General features: G+C 47.0%; 1 protein-coding gene across 6 annotated transcripts in view; it reads left to right on the top strand.

Moving 5' to 3' along the window:
- COL26A1 (collagen type XXVI alpha 1 chain) overlaps positions 1 to 22066 on the top strand; it is a 167662-nt gene that overhangs the window by 108030 nt on the left and 37566 nt on the right. For 4 of the 6 annotated variants that reach the window (XM_030287941.4, XM_030287940.4, XM_030287944.4 and 1 more), the window contains exons 4-5: positions 2253 to 2294; positions 16967 to 17028. In XM_030287941.4, the coding sequence (XP_030143801.4) occupies positions 2253 to 2294; positions 16967 to 17028 (104 nt within the window). The remainder of the gene's footprint in view (positions 1 to 2252; positions 2295 to 16966; positions 17029 to 22066) is intronic. The other 2 variants (XM_030287945.4, XM_030287943.4) reach the window with 1 other exon arrangement.

The following is a 22066-nucleotide window of genomic DNA, read 5'->3' as shown; positions in this document are numbered from 1 at the left end:
TCAATAAATGTCATGTTTGCACTTGAGTGGCCCTGTGATCCAGCCAGGCTGCCCTGCCTCGGGCTGTGTCCCAGACCCCTCCTGTGCATCCAGAGATGGGCTTGCAGCAGGAGCTGGCACAGCTTGGAGCCCCCTGGCACTGGGGATGCAGGAAAGGCTGCAGCACAGCCATCACCTTGGCCCTGCAGCATTTCCTAGAGGCAAATGCTGCTGCCTGGCTCCCTCTGCTCAGGCTGGTGGGAGGAGAAGTGCTGTGAGCAGTGCAGCACAGCCTGCTGCTCATCTGAGAGAAACCATGGTAGCAATGTATGGCAACATCCCCTCAGGGATCTGATTTACCTTGTCCTTGCTGAATGAGCATCACTGAATCCCAAATCTGGGATTTAACTAGCTGAAAAGATTCCCCATGCTGGTAGTCCTGTGAGGGTCTTGGGGTCAGGTCCTGCTGAGATAGGATTTCAAGGGAAAGGGAATAAAGTAGTGCTGGAGTTCATTCTGGGCAGTTTTCTGTTCATCCACATGTCCCAGATTTGCCCAACATTATGAAAACATCTGCTGGGTGTCACACCAGCAGCCAAGTCTCTATTTATTTTCCTCAAAGAATGGGTTTAGGGGAAATGTAACACTGACTGTGGGACTGGCCTGGGCCCATTATCACTGCTTGTGTGCTTTAAAGGTTCAGTGACACAGCAGAGCTGGAGGAAAGTTAAAGCATCATGCTCCAAAGAAATGTGTGTGGGCTTTAGTGACTCTGTGAGGGTCCTGAGGGGCTCCAGACACTGTCCAGATTTGCACTGGTGTAAATGCACCAGCATCTCCTGTTCTGCCAGTGAGGACAAGTAGGAGGACTGTGAATAAGTTGGCTGCTCAGCTTCCCAGGCCTTCGCACAAAACCATCCAGGACCCCAAACTAACAAAAACCACATTCAAAGCAATCATCTGATCTTGTTTGGTTGGTTTTAATGTGATGTTTCTAGACACTGGTACAACAAACAAGCTCTTGTAAACTCTTGTAACAGTTGTTTGCAGTTAGTATCTTCAAGAGGGTTTCATGTGTGTGATCAGGACTAATATACATCATTTCAGTGGGACTGTCACCCTCTACTGCTGGGGGAAATTTTTCCTACTAAGACAATTATTTTCTCAGCTTGTTTAGCATTTTTCTTTTTCCTTTTATTACCCTTTTATTCACAAAACACAGATACAGATTTGCTCATATATTTCCAGATGAAAGTGCTTTGTGACTCACAGACTTAAATAATTAGGTCTTCACAGACCTCAGACTGGTTATAAAGGCAGTTGGAGTCATCATCTCTGGCTTTACACTTGAAAACAGAAAAAGTCTGTAGAGGAAGGTGACCAAGCCAGCTGAGAAGCAGAGCTGGGGGCAGACACCCCTCTGAAGTGTACTCTGTTTTTCTAAGCATTAGATGTTGCTATGCCCATACTGCTAAAGGCCTTCCCCCCACCTTGCTTCCATCTCTTCTTGTCACAAACTTCATTTTTAGCCCATGCACCAGCAGCTAGAAAGGTGCTGGGTTCTTCTCCCCATGGCTCACCCAAAGCAACAACAGCTGCTCTCCCTCCTTGCACCACTTTTTCCCCATTGTGTGTGATGGAAGCAGCGACTGCTGTTACCCCAAAAAGCCACCCCAGACCCAACCCCTGCCCCTTTTACACTGAGCCAGAGTGGATGCTGCAGCCTGTTCCCTTCAGGAGGTTTGTCTCAGGCTGTATTTCCTAGAAGTGTCACCACTGAGCCAGAGATGACACAGAGTCACATCAGAAGGCAAAAACCATTCAGCTGAGCCTCTCTTCTTTTTATATCTTAGTTTGCTACAGGTGGACCTGATTGGTCATTTAATCAATACATTTCACATGATTGGCTAATTAACAAGGCACCTTTATGAGAAAATCAGCAAAACAGATTGTTAAACACCACCTGCAGATTGCTTTCATATTTGACTATCATTGTTTATCTCCAGCTAAAGCCTCCCAGCGTGATTCATGGGAAAGTGTACCCAGCTTTGTCTCTCTCTGAGCAGGCTGTCACCTCCACGCTGGAAGCATCATCTCAGCATCTCCCCCAGAGGAGTTTTGGGGCTGTTCTGGGGCTGCTGCAGCCGTCGGGAGGGCGGTGTGTGCCAGGGCTGTGCTGGCACAGGGCGATAGATGTGCCCAGGTTTGCTCCCCCAGCTGAGGCAGTGACACAGCAGTGACACAGCAGTGACAATTCCTTGTCTCCCCCGCAGGTTCCTCTGGCCGCCAGCACGGCTCCTTTCCCGGCCAGGACCGTAAGTGGGCACCACGGGCAGAGCCCAGCAGCTCCTGGGGGAGGGGGGCTGTGCCAGCCAGGGGTGCCCTTCGCTTCTGGGAGGGTGGGGGGGGAGGTCTGTGAGTCTCTGCCTGCTCTTTGCCTCAGTTTCCCTCGAGGATCTGGAAAAGGGAGCTGGGGATGGCCTGCTTCTCTCTGGGGACTGCCCAGGTGGTGCCTGATGAGCGCCTGGGAAGGGCCGTCCTGCTTTCACTTCCCTCCTCCTTGCTTGGTTCCCTGTCTGAGAGAGGACACCAGGCTCCTGGGGCTGTCTCAGGGTACCTGGTGTGCTGGCCTTGCCATTACAACTCATGCCTCTGTTCTCCTCAACCTGCTGCTCATCAATCTTTTGGGGTGGGATGCTGAGAAGAACCAGGAATGGGGTTACTGGAGCTGAGTACTCAGGGGGAGGGTGGCTGTGTCCTCATTTGCAGTTGCAGGCTCTCCCTTGAGGTTCTTCAGCCACTTGCATCCAGCAGCCTGGTGTCTCCTGCTGTCTGAGTGTGTTGGAACAGCCTCTGCTTAAAAACCAAACTGGTTTTAAAGGTTGGAAGTGAATGCAAGCTGATTTATTGCTTGCTTGTGCATGAGCTGTGTGTCTCCAAAATAACATTAAAAAATCGCTTCAAAGTTCTCTGGTGCAGATGCAAAAGCCCAGCCAAGGTTTTAAATTCTAAAATGTATCTCCAGTGATGGCTAATCAATGAGAAGCAGGAATTTACATGGGAGTCTTTGTGCCTGATGGCCACAGGCAGGTTTTGTGGAAGGTGAAAATCGTGGCAGCTCTGAGGCAGCACATGCTGAGTTATCCCAAGTGCTGGGTTGTGAGGGCAGTGGTGTGACAGGGCATGAGGAGCTCTCACTGCTCTCCTTGCTGGACACACACTCAGCAGAAAATCCATGTCCCACAGCCCAGAAGCTCCTGTGAAGCCTCAGATTAGGACAAGCCCCAGTCTTGTGCCCCACCCTCTGTGGGGTTGTGCTTCTTGCTGTAGCTGCAGTTCATCTCTGTGTGCTCTGCCCAGGGGTGTCACAGATTCCTCAAGGGATGGTTGTTCAGGCTGGAATTGGTCCTGGGTGCCAGGCACAGCTGGAGGAGTGGGAAACAGCCAAGCAGGGCAGAGAGAGCAGCCTGGGAAGGATCTGTGTCCAATCCCTTGGGACCCTGAAGATGCCCAACACTATTCCCAGAGGACATTTGGAGTTGTAACAGCTTCCTTGAAATTCTTAGTTCTTACTGTATCAGGGGAAAAAAAAAATCAATGTCTGAGCAGAGAAGCCAGCCCCAATCCTTCTGGCAGGGAAGGATCCTTCAGGTCTTGTTTCTATCCTCATTCCCTTTCCTCCTCTCTGCCATGGTCTGGGATGCTGTTGCTGACTCCTCTCTTTAACTTGGGCATATCCTGGCACACAAATGCACTTCTTACCACAGTGAGCCTGGTGTTGGAGCTGCCATGTGCAGGAGCTGATGACATGTCCAAGGACACATGGGAAAGCACTGTGTCAGCAGAGATGATATCTACATTTTCTGCAGTCCTTATTATTGGTCCTGCCACAGACCACTCTTAGTTCTGGATTGTTTTTTTAAGCGGTGATTTGTTTCCTTGGCCTGAAACTTTGTGCTTCAGTTTCTCCCTTGGTGGCTGTGCCCTTTTCAATATCTGTTGGGTATTCGGGGAGAGCACCGAGAGTCCTGCCTGTGCACACCACAGCCCTTGGCAGGGGCAAGATACAAAATGATTTTAAAATGAGGTTTACACTGTGCACTTTCATGCCCTTTTAAGGTTTCATCCAGGCAAAATCTAGTGATGCTGTTCTGCTAATATGACAGCAGGTTAGAGAATATGGGCTGGGTGTTGATGATGGTTGTGATGGGTGTTTAGGGTGCTCTGAACACCTCTCCTACCAATACAGGCTGAGAGAGCTGGGGTTGTTCAGCCTGGAGAAGAGAAGACTCTGAGGAGACCTTAGAGCCCTGTGCAGTGCTTAAACAGGGCTCGTAAAAAGGAAGGAGAGAGACTTTTGAGACTTTTTATACAGGCAGATAGTGACAGAACAAGGAACAATGGTTTTATACTCAAAGAAGGAAGGTGTAGCTTAGATGGTAGGAAGAAATTGCTCCCTGTGAGGGTGGGCAGGCTGTGGCACAGGTGCCCAGAGAAGCTGTGGCTGCCCCTGAATCCCTGGAAGTGTCCAAGGCCAGGCTGGACAGGGCTTGGAGCCACCTGGGACAGTGCAAGGTGTCCCTGTCCATGGCAGGGGAGTGGAACTGGATAATCTTTAAGTTCCCTTCCAACACAAACCATTCTATCTTTTTATGATTTTTATAGGTTGGTTGGATTTTTAGGGTTTTTCTGACAGTGGAAGGAATCCTTCATCTTGGCAATCTGGGATTCCTCTTGTTGCCTGATGTTTGAAGGTTTATTCCATGATTTAATTGCAGCCATTCAGCTTCCAAATGATACTCTGATTTTAGCATGTGGGTGAAACCCTTTGCAAGTGTGGGGCCAGGCAGCAAGGCAGAGACAGTGGCTATGAGCTGGACATGATTATGGGCTTCTTTTACACCCTGGCCATCTGCATCCCAACATTTTGGGATTTTGCCTGAAAAAATTTTGGGATTTTGTCACGTCAGGCAAGGTGGGCAGGTAATAACAGTGCTATGTTTACCACTGGGAGGCTTTCAGAAGTGTGAGCTGCTGCTTTGTTTCTCAAAGGCACAGGAAGGTCTGTGTGTTTTCTTTCACACTGCAGCGTTCCTCGTGGGCTCCTAAGCACTGCAGTACAGAGAGATCTGCAGATGCTTCTGGCTGCACTTCCAGCCCTTCCCAAGGTGGGTGTCTCTGCCTGGCCTTTGCTATTGGCTGTTTCTGGGGCTTCAGCCCATTAGAAACTTTAGTTTCAGGGAGTGAAGTGGAATTTAAACTATCTGAATATAGTCCTTTGTGTCAAATCAAATGATTTGTTAAAGTGAGGCCAGATTTGTGGGGAGAATCAATCTTTTTTATTAGATCAACTGATGTGGAAAAAGCAGACAAACTTTCAGGCATATTAACCCCTCTGCTTGCCTGGGTTTGTATTGCAGGAATGAAGAGACCTGTGTGCCAGGGCAGGCTGTGCTTTGGGCTGTGCATTCACTCTGACTGTTCCCCAACAGTCTCAGTCTGAACACAGGCATGGGTGGTATTTTTGGGTGTGCTTGTACACTTTTTGGGGAAAAAAGACTTTTCTCCCTCTGTATTTGGACACTAGATGTTACTACAGAACAAATAATGGGCTCTGCTCTGCAGCTGACTCATTGTGCAAGTCTGGGGCTAATTACTGAATCCCTCTGTGCCTCGATTTCCATCTGTAAAATGTCACAGATGCCCACCATTCATAAATCGCTTTCAGATTTCCAGATGAGGTGCTGTGTAAGTGTAGAACAGCATTAGTTTATGCATATTGTGCTAGAGGATAATACAAACCACATGCAGCAGAGGAGCCTCACAGATGTGTCTCCTTGCACTGCGAAAGGCAAGGCTCAGGCTGATGATTTAGCACAGCACTAATTGGACTAAAACAGGAGATTGCTTTTGTACTGATGCAATTGTCACCATTCAAGTCCTCATTTAACAATGGTTCTTGGAGGTAGCCCAGTGCTTCCCTTTGAGCTGAGGAGAGCTGCAGTGCCTTGCCTTTGGAAGCACAGCAATTTACAGCAAACACCACCGTGTTTCCAGCACCCCCCGTGCCCTCGTTGCACACCTCTGGAAAGGGACTGGGCTGTGCTTTGGTGGGAATGTGCCTCTTGCTTGGCCTCCAGCTGCACTTAGCACATTTTTGCTGGCCTTTGCTAATCTCCAAGCAGAGGCATTTGCAGTGCCATTCCTGGGTGTTGCACACACAGGAATCCCCATTTATCGATAAGAGAAGCTGTTCCCATGGCTGCAGGCGAGTGAGAGCCTGGCAGCTGTTCAGCATGAAGTCAATTCTCAAAGTTTAAAGGATTTGTGGGCTGTGATGGTTTGGGTTCAGGCAATTAACTCTGGTGAAGTGCCTGAGAGTATCTTGCAGACACATTTCATGGAGAAAGATGAACTTAAACAGTTGAGAGCTTTGATTTGATTAAGTGCCCTCAAGTTTCTGTATTGTGCTGTTGGGGCTAAACTCTCAGTGGGTACAAAACCTAGGAGCTCTCTGACTGCTGGAAAATTATGGTTGTTGCTTCCCATTGCAATCTGGCCCCTTGCTTGTTTAAAAGTGCCAAAATCACCCCTGTTGCCAGCAGCATCACATGGCAGCAGGCACCAGTGACTGTGCATTGGCCTCTAAAGCTCGAGCTGTGTCATTTTAAAGCCCTGCTTGGAGCTTATTATTGTTGCCTGGTGCTCAGAAGTGACTATTGATGGTGTGGGGTTGGAGGGATGGAGGTGTCTCTGGAGGTATCCTGTTCCTTCTTGGTGTATTGCAGGCAAATTGCACCATTCTGGGTTTGTCCATTTTGGACTCACTGGCTCTTCTCCCTGTTCCTCATCAGTGCTCAGAGGGAGGGTCAAAATTCATTGTCAGAACCTCCACAGCTGTAAGAGTAACCTAATATTGAGGCAGAGTGTGGGAGAGGAGATTGGCTGACACCCAGCCCTACCCAATGCTTGCCATGTTCCAGGAGAAATCTCCCCAGATGCTAGGCCTTCATTCATGGGTCTAAACTTGCCATTTAAGGCAACTTTAAGGAGAATTTCAGGGTGAAATAATCTAGAACCTCAAAATGAGGCTTCTCAAACTGCCACCAGCATGAGGGTTCTTAGGGGATGTGCTGTGCTGCTGTTGTTTGGTCCATGTCACAGGTCAGAGAATGTGCAAATAGGCAAATGGTGATTAAAGGCTTGGTCCCATCAGAAAGTTAATAGATCTCCACGTTTGGGAAGTGTTTAGTGAGTTTTTGATTAAAATAACAGAACGCAGAAATCCTGGAAAACATTTTGATTGTGAATATCCTTTGATTTCTCAATCTAAAATGAGTTGGAGGTGTAGCTTCTTTAGAAGAGTTAAAAATCTGAAGCTGAAGCTGAAATGTGCCTGGCTAAGCCCGAGCAGATATTTCCTTTACTAATTTTTCTTTACCCAGAAGTTAACAAGGCAACAACAGAAAACAAACCCAAACAAAAAGTCCTTTGCACAGCTCTGTGCTCACCAGTAATGGGATGCAAATGTTACCTTGCTCTTCACATTATGGAGCCCAGAGGATGTGAGGGATTTGCTGTGTCTCCTGAAACCCCAGTGTCCCTGGGTGTTCTGGAGAACCAAATCACAACTGCAGAGAAGTGTGGAAAGGATTCCTCTTCCTGCTGCTCAGCCCTGTAAGGAGCACTGCAGAGCTCAGGGGGATTTAGAGAAAGGCCAGCAAGGGGTAATGAGCAGCATTAGGCAGAGTGAGGCTCCTTGAGGGATGTCCTGGAGCTGTGAGCCATTTCAGCCCAGCTCCAGGTGCTCACTGGTGGTCACTGGCCCTGTGCAGGGAGGGAGTGGGGAGAATGGACAAACCATGGTGTGGTGAACCTGAGGCTGAAATGCTGACATGGGAAATCAAACCTTTGCAGAAGTGCCCCTGGTAATAGTAATAATTAACAATCATCATCATCATCATCGGGCACTTGCTGGAGAAAGAATGTGCAAACTTAGTATTTTGATGTTCAGGGAGCCAAATTCTTCTGAATTCTGACCATCTTTTTCAGTAGCTTAGAGTTTTTTTCCTTATTGGTCTTTCAGCTTCTTTGTTGTCTTGGCTAAAGGAAGCCAGTGTTAAATGTTGTGGATGAGGAACAACTAGAGCTTGACTGAGCATCCTGAATGTCACATGTTTGTGGGTTACAGGGACCTTGAGCAGAGAGGAGGTGTCCAACCCTAGAGCTGCCCTACAGCTTTGCAGGCCCAAGTAATAAAATTCAAAGCAGGGGTAGAATTTGAGGTCAGAAATCCCAACTGGAAACAAGATGCATATTTGCTATCCAGTGGTTAACTTTGGATGCAGTTCACTAAGGAAACCTTGCTAGTCTGGCTCTGGAGTGTCTTTATGAAACACAAACCCCAGCTCAGCACACGTTGTTTGGCTCCAGACTGTGAGAGATTCCCTGACCTGTGTTACACAGGTGCAGAACCAATATTGTGAGAGTCCCTGCAGACTTCACGGTGAGCCTGGTTCAGATGTTTCCTTTTGTCCTGTCTGCTTCCTTATTTCATGTTACACTGCACCATATTTTGACTGCATTTTCCTCCTGATTGCTTCTCCCAGCAGGGAGAAGCAGTCTGGTTTGTAAGGGATGTGAAGCCATCTCAATGTGAGATGCAGTTTTGAGTGAAGTGGAGTTTCTGTGTGTTCTTCACTGGGGTCAGGTCCCATGAAGTTTCTTTCCATGTCACAGAGCAGGGATTGAGGGAGAAATGGGTTTAGCTCAACGGTGGTGGGATCAGACATGGGATTTTGGCACAGTGAGGACTGGACTTGCTATAGTGTTTTCCCTGGGAAGGAGCCCCAGGCCCTGTGGACATCACACCCTCAGCTTCCTTGGCTGGAAAGCCTGTGGAATCCCTCTTTAAATTTGGAGACTTTTAATCTAGTTAAATTTGTCTTGCTGTGAGAGGTTTCTAGATACATGTGGACATCACACCCTCAGCTTCCTTGGCTGGAAAGCCTGTGGAATCCCTCTTTAAATTTGGAGACTTTTAATCTAGTTAAATTTGTCTTGCTGTGAGAGGTTTCTACAGTTCCCCCCACCTGTGTTTCTTTAGTTTCTGTCCTTTTATTTGCTTTGTCTGCTTTGCTGCCATGCCCTGGTACAGCTGTGAACCAGGGGAGGATTTGTTTGGTGCAATATCAAAATTATTGAGTAGCCCCAGTGCCACCAGCATCACTTGGAGCTCCAGTATCAGCAGCTCCAGTCAGCAAGGCTCTAGCAAACTCATGCTGGACAGGTAAAATCTTTGTTTTCAGGGGAACTTCAGTCAGGCTGTGGTAGTGAAATGTCCTTGGTGCTTGTAAAAATAAAGATGATGCATTTCTACCCAAAAATGTTGCATCAAAACCCAGCCATTCCCTGCTAAACCTTCCTCTGGCAGATAGAGATGGATTGAACATGGATCTCACAGCTGATGGTTGCCTGTGAATGAATGATCCTGATCCAATTCCAAATGCTGATGGAGCACCAGCCTCGCCAGCAGGATGGGGAAGAGCACAAATCCCCAGGCTGAGAGGAATTGTGGATAAAATTAGTGACTGGGATGTGAGTGTGCATGTGTGAATTCTTAAATAAAACAGCATGAGTGATGTGAGCTGTTTAAGAATAGACCTGGGTATAATGGAGGGGTTTTGGCTTGATTTGCCAAATCAAAAAAATTGGAAAGCAAAATTATTTGGGAGAATTTGAAATGGAAAATTTAAAGGTTTTGACACAGTATAATAACTAAAATATGGGTTTGGGTCAGGCAGAATTGTTTCTTTTGACCTAAACAAAACCATTTACTTTCACTTAAGACTACTTAATTTGTTCATTTATTTTTAATTTAAGTGCGATTTGAAAAAAAATGCTATTCAAAACTTAAGGCTGAAACATTTAATTCAGAGGGTATGAAAAATCATTTAAGAAAAAACCTCTAGAGATAATATTGCAAAACTTTTAAAAATTGCACCTATTTTTTTCACTTGGAACAATGTACCAAATTTTGTGTGGCTTCTTGAGTAGTAGTTGTTACTTCAACAACTTGGAGTAACTAGCATTTTGTGGTAAGCTTTCTTTTCAGTTTTGCTGAGGTTTTTCTTACAGGCATTTCAAAATCTGTGATCAGATTTTCAAATATCATGATAATGAAGAAACATTTATTGTTTGTTTATGAAAAGAAAAAGCCTTTTCCTCTTTAAGAAGGAAAAGAAGAAAGTAGACACAAAAATGAAGTATGAACGCTTTACAAGCGGAAAAGGATCAGATAGCAGTTCTCATAAGAAAGGAAATCTGAGCTGCTTTTTAAAGATAGCCAGTAAAGTTAAGGGTAATGGTTGTTATAATAGAGATATGAGAGACATTACAAATGGGGGGATTTTGGCAGTGATTGGGGTCTCATAGCAGAGATGGTGAATTATCTGGAATGAAGGTAAAAAGGCAAAAATATTCTGGAGGTGTTCTGTTTCATATTGATAGGCAACCTAATAACTCACAATTTCCAGGTGAAGATAAAACATTCCAGCCTGCAAAATGCTGATGTGAAAACTGTGGGAAAGAACAAACCCTCTATGATCAAAGAGACCATCTTTAAGTTTCTCTGAGCTCCAGGTTCCTGATGTGTGAGATGTTTTAATTGTGCTGATGACCAGGATGAGTGAGATGATGATGAGATGTCATGGGGCTCTGCCAGTCCCAGAGTGGAGCCTGGATCACAGAATGGTCTGAGCAGGAAGGGAGCCCAGAGGATCACCGAGTCCCACTCTGGAGTGATCAGAAGGGCACGTGGTGTGTAAGTGCAGGGTGAGAGGTGAGGCTGTGGCCAGGCTGGATGGAGCCTGCAATGTTTGCAGGTCAGCCAGAGCACGGATTTGGTGCAGCTGGGCATGGGAAGTGTTGGGAAGAGGCGCTGAGTGCACAGCTCTTCCCTGGGTTGGGTGACTTGGCCTTTCTGTCCCAGCATCAGAGTCCCTGCCCAGTGGGGCCCTTCCCTTGCCACTGCCTTTGTCCAAAGGGGAAGAGAGGGGCAGACACTGATCTCTCCTCTCTGGTGACCAGTGACAGGACCCAAGGGAATGGCCTGCAGTTGTGTCAGGGATATCAGGGAAAGGTTCTTCCCCAGAGGTGCTGGCACTGCCCAGGCTCCCCAGGGAATGGGAACAGCCACGAGGCTGCCAGAGCTCCAGGAGAGTTTGGCCAGCGCTGCCAGGGGTGCACAGGGTGGGATTGTTGGGGTGTCCGTGCAGAGCCAGGGGTTGAGCTGGGTGATCTTTGAGCCCCTTCCAGCTCAGGATATTCTGTGGTTTATAATGCCCACAGCAGGTAAATATCAGGGCAGTGGAGCCTTAAAGATCTAAAACTCAGCTAAACAAAACTCGGAGAGCTTCCCCTTGCAGAAACAGCTCCTGCTCTGGCTTTGCTGGGCCTGGAGCTGTGGCCAGGGTCAGAGCCCTTCCCTCCCTTTGATTCCTGAGCCTTTGCTCCTCGGGCCAGGGCTGCTGGGGGACAGAGGTGTCCATCCCCTCCCTGCCTGCTGTCAGCCTTTCACGTGCTCAAAGCCCGGTCACACACGGCCTGTTCTAAACAAGCACAATTAATAAAGCCTATCTAGCCAACATCTGACTCTCATTAGAGGAAATGTGTTGAAAAAACAGATCCCAGGTTGGCTGTGATTTATGGCTTGGGCCTGCTATCCTTCACAAGCACTGGCGAAAGCTTTTGCAAAGGGCCAGAACATAAACTACTTAAGGAAACTCAGTAACCATGTAAAAAGGCTGGAAGGGTCAAATCAGACAAATTAAAGAGAGGTGGAGATGCAAGCCCAGGCTGGCTGTCCCCCAGCTGAGGGCCACCTAGGTAGGCACAGAAGATCCGTGTTCATATTTCTGCTGTGGAATTTGACTTGAAATTCCTCCTGTGCCACTGTTCTTTTTCTGGCTAAAGTGTGCATGTGTATGTGGCAGTAAGGGGGTGGAGGGGTCAGTGGTCTGGTGGTTTCTCTCAGGAGTGTCAGATAAAACATTCTGGGTTCTCACTGAGTTAATAATGCTTCCTATTTCCCTTGGGAGTTTTGAGTTTGTCCTTTTCTCTTTGCAAAGAAACATGGTTGACTGGGTGAATTTAGCTGAGTTCTTCCAGATTTGCTCAGAGGCTGCTCTGAACTTGTCCAGGGGGAAGGTGTCTGCTGAGAGAAGCTGTCTCCTGCTTACTTTGACAGACAAAATGTTCTTCCAGCTGGACCTTCTCGAGCTGTGTGTCACTGATTTGTCAGGGCAGTGCCGTGGCTGTGGTGGTGCAGGAGCTGTTGTGTCGAGTTCTGTGGAGCTGCTGTTGCCTTCCCAGTGCTCCAACATGGGCTGTTTGCAGCTCTGCTTTGCTCCCCTGCCCTGGGGATCACCCAGCCTGTCCTCTTTGGGCATGGCCATGCAATGGAAGTGTTGGACTAGATCAGATGGAGAGGGAAGAGCTGCCAGGCAAGTTGTGTCACAAAAATCAAATATTTCATTTATTTCTCTGCATATATGTTACATTTAGTCCTTTTTCATCCTTTGCTCCTGGATCCTGTACAGGTCCTTTACATTAAGCTAACAATGGATGAAAGGAAAGTGATCCTGGGAGGAGGGAAATGTGTTGTTTGGAGTCTGAGCAGGTTGAAGCATGAGCTGCAGATGTGATTCTCATGTCCCCGAGCCTGCCTGTGTGCTACGCCCCATTGCATTGCAAGGTTGAAGTTTCTTGTAATAGCAAAGTATGGTCTTGAAAAAAGCTGGCTGCAAAGACTTTATTTGTTTAAACAAAGGCTTTGTGATTCCAGAATTCTCTCCCCTTTCCTATGCTATAAACCACCTCCTCCGCCTCCCCTCTGAAACACAAATTTTGGAGCAATCCATCAAGAAAAAGAGAGACAGAGCCTTGATCCCTTGACTTCAGTTGAGCTGTGCAATTTATATCTACTGAGCATCTGTCTGTAGGGAAACCAAAAGCTCTTTTAATATTCTGCAGAGACTCTGGGTGTACAAATGAGTGTGGGCTGTCAGAGCTGAGAAATGGGGCAGAGGTGCCAAGAGGTTTCTTTGCCTTTTCACACAAAACTGACCTGTGGCCCCGTGGTGAAAGCTGGGCTGGTTCTTCTTTTACTGCCCTCAGTGCCATGTGGTAACCGTGCTGAAATCATTAGAGCCCTGTTGGTTATCAGGCTGTTATCACACTGTTCTTGTTAGGATTTGAGTGAGGAGTTTGAAGACTTGTGGGGCTTTCAGGCTTGAGAAGCTGCAGTGTGCATCTATTTAATAATGAAATTATGCAAAGCAGGAATGCCAGATTAACAAAGCAGGAGTGCCAGGTTAACAAGGGACCCAAAGTCATCATTCACTGCTTTAGGTCACTCACAGGGCTGTGTCCAGACTGGAAGCTCAGGCACAGATCTGATACCTGTTGGCAAAGCTGCAGCACTGGAGGCTGATCTTGAATCAAAGATGGGTTGAACCTATCAACCTTTGTGTCAGGGTTAAGGAGGTCACAGCTGGTACAGAGGACCTGCATTGTAATTTTCCAGCATGTGAAGCCTTGCATGTCTCCTCTGCATTAGAATTTTCCATCCTTCCAGTTGCATTCCAGCTGAAAGGAAGAATGGGCAGGGAGAGATGGGACAGCAACTGTGAGATGTCGTGGAGACAGACTGGGTGTCACGGGATATGCTGGTACTGTCTCATGTTCATTATCTCAATTATTTATCCTCCCTGCTGGAGTATTTCTCAAACAAATCCTACCATGTGTTTTGAGGTTGGGATTCGTAGACAGAAATCACAACTCCTTTCTCAGAGTTTAGCTGGAAAAATACAAATCTGCCAACTAGGAATTGAAGAGAAATAAACTGTGGTTCTGTGAGGCAACAAGTGATGGATTTCTGCAGATATGGAAAGCGTCTGCTCTCCCAGGTCAGAGAGTGTGTGCATTTGCCCCAGTGTTACATTTGTTCCATGAGAAATAATGATGTGAGATTCTCAATCTCTTCTAAACAACACAGATTGCTTCCACCCTGATCAGAAAACTCAGCTTCACAATCCCAGGACTTGGAACCACCAGCCATCAAGATTAGACACTAAATACTTCAGTGCATCGTGGTTAGGGAAGATATTTATTAGCTTGATTTGTCACCACCATTCTCAGTTTCTCTGCAAGGACAGCTGTGGAGCCCAGCCCCTGAACCTCCCTGGTGTGCTGTCAGGGAGCTTTGGATGGAGTGTCTGACACTGCAGCATTCATCTCTGCCTTTGGAAGCCTTGTCTGCCTGTTGGTCAGATAAATAAATGTCACATGGATTTGTTGGCAGGACTCTCGCCTTAGTAAGGTCTTTTGCATGAGGATATCCACTTTCTGGATTATTTAAATGTCTTTTGGGCCCAGTCTAAGTACCTTGGGTGTAGATCTGGGTTTCCAGGGATTTCACAACAGAAAGGATCAGAGATCAAGTCCAGCCTGAACTGAAGTAGCTCTCTTTCTAACCCAGGCTGTGTTTTCTGCCTGTTTCAACATCAGTGACGTTAAGATCATATTAGTACAAATATCACATGCAGTGACACTGCTGGTTTCTCTCCTCTTCTGTCACTTTGCCCATTTAAATCAAACCTTTTCTGTTGCAAATGCACCTAAGAGGGCTCTTTGAGACACTCTTCAAGAGCAGAGAGAGCTGCTGGACTGGTGCTGTCCCTGAACCCTGTCCTTCCCCTGGGGAGATGGCTGATTCACCCCTTTGTACAGGGGTGGTACAAACCCTTTTTTATGAGCTGAGCTCTCCAGAGGGACCTGAAATGGTCAGTCCATCTCAGAGATGGTTTTCAGGCAGTTCAAGTCAGTCTCTCTAAACCTGGGGGAGTTACTAATATGTGCAAGCCAGCAGAAGTGAGAATAGGACTCTGTATTTTATTTGCTCTGTAACACATCTGGTGTGTCTTTTGGCTCCTGGGAGCACTGGATTATTCAGTCTTATCTTGCTGTGGGGATGAGCAAGATCAAAAGCCTGAAGGCAGTTACATACAGAAATCAATTCCCTGTTTCACACACCACAAGCAGATCCAGACCAAACAAGCCTCACCCATTTTCTTCCCCATAGGACAGAGCACTTATGGCATTTGCATGTTCATGGGTCAGTTCAAGCCAAAAGAGATTGCCCAAGATCTATTGCAGAAAATAAAAATCAACAAATCTTATTTGCTGTTGGGTAAAAGCAAGTCCATGTCAGTATTGACCTGTGAGGAAATCCCTCCATCTGAGTGTTCCTGAAGCATCAGATGCCTTTTCTGCAAAATGTTGTGTATTATGAGGTGGAAAATCTATGTCTGGCTCCTTTAGGAAGCTACACAGCTCCTCATAGAGGGCCAGTGTGAGAATTCCTTTGGAAAGTGGATGCAGTGGCTTGCTGTTAGAATTCAAACAATCTTTTTAGCCTGGACATCACCAGGGTGGGACAGCCCAGCTTCCTGTTCTTCCATGCCATGCACTTTGTGTGGCTGAGAGCCACCAGGGCATGCCATGTGCTCCACAAAGCCAGCAAGTGTCTGGGGCTGGAGGCTGCAGAGGTGCCCTGGGCTTTGTCCCTCATGCCACAGGGGACAAAGCTTGTTGTGGGGACGGCAGAGCCCAGGGGTTGGGGTGTTCACTCAGGCCAAAATCCATGGGCACCCATTCCTTGCCATAGGGAAGCTTTGGGTTTCCCCACCATCCTTCTCATCACTGCAGCCTCAGCTGCACCTGAGCAGTCTGTTAGGGGCTCAGGAACTACAGGACAACATTCCCAGCCCTGTGGAAGAACCAGAGTTCAATACTTCCATGGCCAGTCAATGCAAACGGGCTCTGGCCCTTAAGGAGCACAAAACATACACAGAGATGTGTTTCTGCTCTATGGGACATGAGCTGTGATTCATCACCTGAACATGGATGGTTTATCCTCTGAAATGCTCCATGCTGTAAATCATTTTCCCTTTTTGAGAGCTGCTGGGCTTCAGAAGTCATGAGAGGTGAGGGGTCCAGCATTGAAAGCCTCTCTGAGAGCTGGGAGTGGGCAGTTCCACTCTGCTGCAAAGCACTGGGAAAGCATCTTGTTGATTAAATCTCTGTTCAGGGCTCTGTCCTCCTTCACTCACTTCAAAATTGCTGAGCTGAAACCAGAGGTAAAGCAGCAGGCCTTGTGTTTAGATAAGGAATGTCCTTTGGAGGAGCAATCACTTTAACCTGCACTCAGAGCTCGTTCTGGCACTGTTTGTTCTTGCTGAAGCCTCCTGTCAGGACTCCTGTGGTGGCTGCTCACTGTCTGCTGCTTCCCTACAGCAAAGTGGGATGGAAAGCAATGGAAACCACTTCGTGCTGCAGCTCTGGGCTGCATCAGCCCTCGGATCTGCCTTGGATTTTGAGGCTGTACTGAGATGGATGCTGTGTCTCATTTATCTGGGAGTGGTAACATCCCTGAGAGCTCAGTGATGGAGCAGGACTCCACATAGACGGGCATTTTGTGTATTCATTGCTTTCCTTGGTATCTTAGCTGGAAAATTGCAGAGGGGAGAGTATTAAAGGGAGCGGAGGTTGTGCAGCCTGGTGTCCTGTGAGGTGGGAGCAGGTGCCACAGCAGCCTGCACCAGTGGCAGGATAAGTGTCTCTGCCTATGACAGCAGCTCATGCTGGTTGGCAGCATAAAAAGTCTTAAAACTGATTTTTATTTCATCTGCCTTCTGCATTTTGGGAACTTATTTTCACACTCTGCCCCACTAAACATCCCCAGACAAGGTTCATGTAACGTGGTGGTGGCTGGTGACCTGTGCAGTGGATTTGAATATTTATTTTGCCCCATAACTGATCCTGACTCACTTTTCCATGTGCCTTGGATCAAAGGGAGCAGCCTGAAGCCGTGGGTGACCACACAGAGCAGCTGGCAGTGTGACATGCTGTGTTTTGTTCTCTCTAGAATGCATGAACTGCACCAGGCTCGCTGACATGACCGAGAGGCTGAACACGCTGGAGGCCAAGGTAAGGAGCTGCCTTTATTCACCTGTTCCACCAAAATTTCCAACATTTTCTGGTGAAAAACACATCGAGTTGGCAGGCCTGGAGCGATCAGGTGCCTCTTCCTCCCTCCATGGCTGTGGCTCTGCCCCAGAAAATGAGGCACTGTTTGCCTCCAGCCCTGCTCCTTCCCTTCCCCTTCCCATGAGCATCTCTGCCCCAGCCCAGCTCCTCCAAAATAATGCTCAGACCTCAGAAATCCCTTGCCAAGTGTTGCCATCATGTTTATTTGTCACTGTTTGCCTGTCACACCTGCCCTCCCTCTGCTCTGCTGTATTTCTTCAAGTGCAATCCAGTCCTGCTTTTTTTATCCTTTTTCTGAAGGATGGGAGGCTCTCATGCATAGTTCAGTGGAGACAAATATTAGGGGGAGACCTTCACATTGTGGAGGTTTGGTTTTTTCCTACAAATAGTTTTAATTTCTACCTACTGGGATTCAGAGAAATTATTCCAGTCTAGCAACAGAGCAGCTGAGTCAGCATTCCCCTTTGATCTGTGGTCCCTCCTGTGACAGCCCACTCCTGGCTGCTACTTATCATGCTTTGGTCCCTTTAAGGCATTTACTGCTGTTATTATTCATTAACTGATGCTTATCAATGACATAAAAGAATTTAGGGAGAAACCTTTGTGGAGGGAGGTGGTGGTTGTGTGGTGTTTTTGAGGCCAGTACATGATATTTTGGTAATTTGGGAATTGTTTGTGCTGAAATGAAGTCTGGAGCCTCCTCAAAGCCTTCACAGTTATATTTCACTACAGGAAAATGAAGGGGTGGGGGGAATGAAGTTCTGGGGAACGGGATGGTTCCAGTGGAAACAACTGGTGCAGTGCAAAGGACAAAAGGGAGCTGGGCTGTTTGAGCAGCAGGGGCTGGCAGAGGGGCTGCTGAGTGACCCCTGTGTGATCAGTCCTGAATGCACGTGAGCCACAGGGAGATGTGGATCAGCCCTTTCCTCCCAGGCTGTGGCCAGCTGTACCTTTGTTCCCTGGCCAGGATTTTCTCTGTCTGGCTCCCTGGAAAAGGACAACCAGGGACTGCCCTGACATCACTCCCCTCTCTGGTGGCTTGTGCTGCTCAGCTCTTGTGTGGGTAACAACGTGTAAAGGCTGATGGCAGTCTCAGCTGGGCATGGCAGGGCTTTGGGGAGGGGGAAGGAGGTTCCACCTGCCCAAGCCCCTTTGGGAAGTCAGGCAGAGCATGCTGAGTCTCTGATTTAGTGCTGCACTCAGGCAGTTGGTGCTGTTCCTGTGATGATTTTCCTCCTGACTTCCCTCTGCTCCCACACAGACCCAAGCTGGGAGCAAGGCTCATCAAAAGGGTTCACTTTTACAGAGAAAAATGAGTTATTGCCTTCCTTTTTGAAGTACTAAAGACCATGTGTCTGCAAGGAGAGGAGACCTTCTGCAGCACAGCCCAGCAAGGTCCTTATCAATCTTTTGGCTTCCACTTTGTTTAAAAAGCTGTGGATGCTTTGCAAAAATTGACTGTAGTACTGAAACAGAGAGTGAAGCAACATTACATGACTGCTGGTGCTGTACACAGGAGAAATGTGCTGATTCCCCCTTTTTTCAAGGTTAATTTAAGTTCAGTTTGATCTTTGTAGCAATCTAATGAACTCAGTTGTTGTTATTCAACAATAGCCAGCATCATTTAAAAGGTGCTTGTGTTTGTTTGGTGGTGTCTGCATTCCTGCTCTGGATTTTGGAGGCAGATCCCTCTTTTGCTGGATGATCTGGATGTGAAGTTGTCTCTCAGCTGTCCTTCTTGTAATGTCACATTTCACCACAACAACATGAAGCTGTTTTGAGGAGCACAGGAAGGATGGGATGGGCACACACATCTCTGCCAGTGCCAGAGGCTGTTTCCCACTGGATTTTTGCAGGTTTGTTCTGCAAAGGCAGATGTGGAATTTCATCTTCCCCACGAGCAGAGCTGGATTTCCTGCCACAGTGCTGCTTCCTCTGGAGGGAGCTGAAGTTGAGGCACTTTGCTGCTTTTGCTCTTTTGAATTTCAGCCCAGAATGACCAAGGTGAGCTCAGGGGATGTCAAGGGGAAAGACCAGCCTGAGGTTTCTCCTTTCCCCCCTCCTCTTCAGCTTTTATAGCAGCCCCCTAAAAACAGGGATATAACCAGCAATGGTCTCATCTTTCCTATTACAAGGGTGAGCTGGTTCATCCAAATTGTAAGATCAGTGTCCAAATGAGGTAATAAAAGTAACCCTCTGATTTGAGTAATATGAGAGTTGGATCAGAAGGTGAGAAGCAAAAATAAACACAGAGCAAATGGAATGAAAAATGACTCATTAGGGACCAGAGCTTTTATTGCCCTTAGGGAGGAGAGAGGCTGAGCCATGGCTCAGCTGCAGCAGAACCAACTCTTCACGTGCCTCACACCTTCCTGTGCTGCTCTAGGATGTCCTTGTGCCTGTAGGAGGTGTTTCTGCAGGGAGGGAGGTGAAGGCAGATGGAATCAGGTTCCATCCTCATCTCCTGTTTCCAGCTACCACATTGTCACCCCAGGATGGGGTTGATGTACTCACCAGACCCACTGAGTGCCAGAGTTCTGAGAGCTTGACTGATGGTGCTGAGCTGGAAATCTACAGAGCACAGGACTTATGTCAGGGAGGATGGTGACCATCCTGGGCTCCAGGACAAGAAATGGTGTGGACTGGAAGAAAAGTACCCCCATCCCCAAGATGTCACTTTTTTCTCTGCTGTGACATCTTATTTTACACCCCCACAATACCCCTGACCCCATGGGAGCCTTGTTGGTGGGACAGCAGAGCAAACCCTGCTTTTATTTCATAGCAAAGGTTTCACAAAGAGCAAACTCTGCTTCTACTTCATGGCAAAGGTTTCACAAAGAGCAAACCCTGCTTCTACTTCATAGCAAAGGTTTCACAAAGAGCAAACCCTGCTTCTACTTCATAGCAAAGGTTTCACAAAGAGCAAACCCTGCTTCTACTTCATAGCAAAGGTTTCACAAAGAGCAAACTCTGCTTTTGTTTCATAGCAAAGGTTTCACTTCAGCCAGCACAGCCCCTTAGTGGGAAGTGTGTTCAGCCCTTCCTGAATTTCCTGAGCCTGGTGCTGCCCTCCTGTGTCACAGGACTGAGCCCAGACCAACCTCAGGAGGGACAGCACTGCCCAGGGCAGGCAGGGCAGGCAGGGATGCAAGTGGGGCTGGCAGGGCTGCAGGCAGCTGCACACAAATTCCTGCTCATTTTTCTGGCCCAGTTTCTCTAAGTAAGCACCACCACAGAGCTCTGGGCAGCACAGTATTAATCCCAGGTTTGGGCTTGAGTTGGAGTGCAGTGCTTGATGTGAGCTGATCTAAGCCAGCCTTATCTCCTGACACGGCTCTCGTGAAGCTCGTGGCATTTCACTTCCAGCTTTAATGCCTGGAGATAGCATTACATATCCAGTGTCTGATTGATTCATTGTGTGATTGATAAATGACATGCATAGTTTTTGCATGAAAACAGCCCCTGTAATGTGATTCCCCACACAGAAGATTCGGAAAGGTTTTAAAGAAAATCTTTGTACAGTGCACAGATTTTGATAGATTCATTGCTATTTTTCTGAAATCAGCCCATTTATTTAGGAGAGATTACCAACAGCACCTTCACTAGCCATGTCTTTGGATGGTAAAACATCATTACTTGGAGTTTTAATGTGATCATTGTATGAAATGTCTTTGTATTTCCCTCTTCTCCCAGGCAGTTACATGAAATGCTGGCAGCTGTCTGGGATGTTTTATGGGTTTTGTCTTTCTCTGATAGACAATAAAACAATTCCCTGCTGTAGGGGAGAAATATTTGGAAGATAGCAAATGTTTCACGGTGCTGTGACATGGCAGAGAGATTGGGAGGGGAACCAGAACTGCTTGGCTGTGAGGCTGCTGCTGGCTCTGCAGGGTGGACATGAGCAGTTGCCTGATGCTTCAAGGACTTCCATGGATTTTCCATGTTCTGTATATGATAGCTATGAGCAGCTATTTCCTTTCCTTTATGAACATGAAGGTGTCTTACTTATTATTACTGTTATTATTATTATTATTACTAATCCCTAAGGCTTCCTAATGGCTTTGTACAGAATCTGCTTCTCCAACTCCAGCAGTACACTGAATTTAAGGAGAATTTGGGTTGTTTCACAGGTAGCTATATAATAACTGGCTCGTTTCTGGTAGCAGTAACAACATGGAATCAATCCCTGTAAAATTTCTAATTTAACGCTGAGTTTGTGTAGGTCAGTTAATGACTCAAATTTCCCTAAGAATAAAATGCAACCTCCTAACTGATTCTTACAAGGAGGAACCATGAATAAAAACTGGGTGGGCAAGCTGAATTTTATATAATTTTATACATCCTTGTGTATCTCTTGCTTTTTAGCTGCTCTGCAATAATCCTGATGATGAGGCAGTTTGGGTACTGACCCTTCTCTCATTTGGGCATCCTGCTGTCTTTCAGAATGATGGTTAAAATCCTTTCCTCCTGAAGTCTAGCAATTTTTGGACCTTATTTCTTATCACTGTTGGATTGAAGGAGCAGTGTGTCCCCCAAGACTGTTCCATGTGTTTGGCCAATGCTGTAAATCGTTTGCCAGAACAACAAAAAGACTGCAAAGGCCTCCCCATCCACCATTCCCTCCCACGAAGTCTTTTAGTTACAAGTTTGGCATTTTTAGTCAAATGGATTTAATATTTTCATAAAATAACTTTGCAAAATTCTCTTTTCCTGACACGCAACTCAAGTTTGCCAAGCAAATCCTGTGTCTGCATTAGGAGATATTTTTGGTGTGTTTAATACCTGGGAACGCTGTTTACAAGCTTTGATTTTTTTAAGAGAAGTACATTTGTGGACAAACAGTAGGTTTTGTCAAGGGAGGTGTGTGAAGAGCCCAAGGGTAGCGTGTGGGGCTCTGCCCTCAGTGGGATGGTACAAACATTAAATACCAGAAACTACCTGTGCTGGATTTGCAATAACGTGCCAATATCTGTCACCT

The sequence above is a fragment of the Taeniopygia guttata genome, chromosome 19 (genome assembly GCF_048771995.1).
Source record: "Taeniopygia guttata chromosome 19, bTaeGut7.mat, whole genome shotgun sequence".
Lineage (NCBI taxonomy): Eukaryota > Metazoa > Chordata > Aves > Passeriformes > Estrildidae > Taeniopygia > Taeniopygia guttata.
This window is presented reverse-complemented; position numbering and strand designations above follow the sequence as displayed.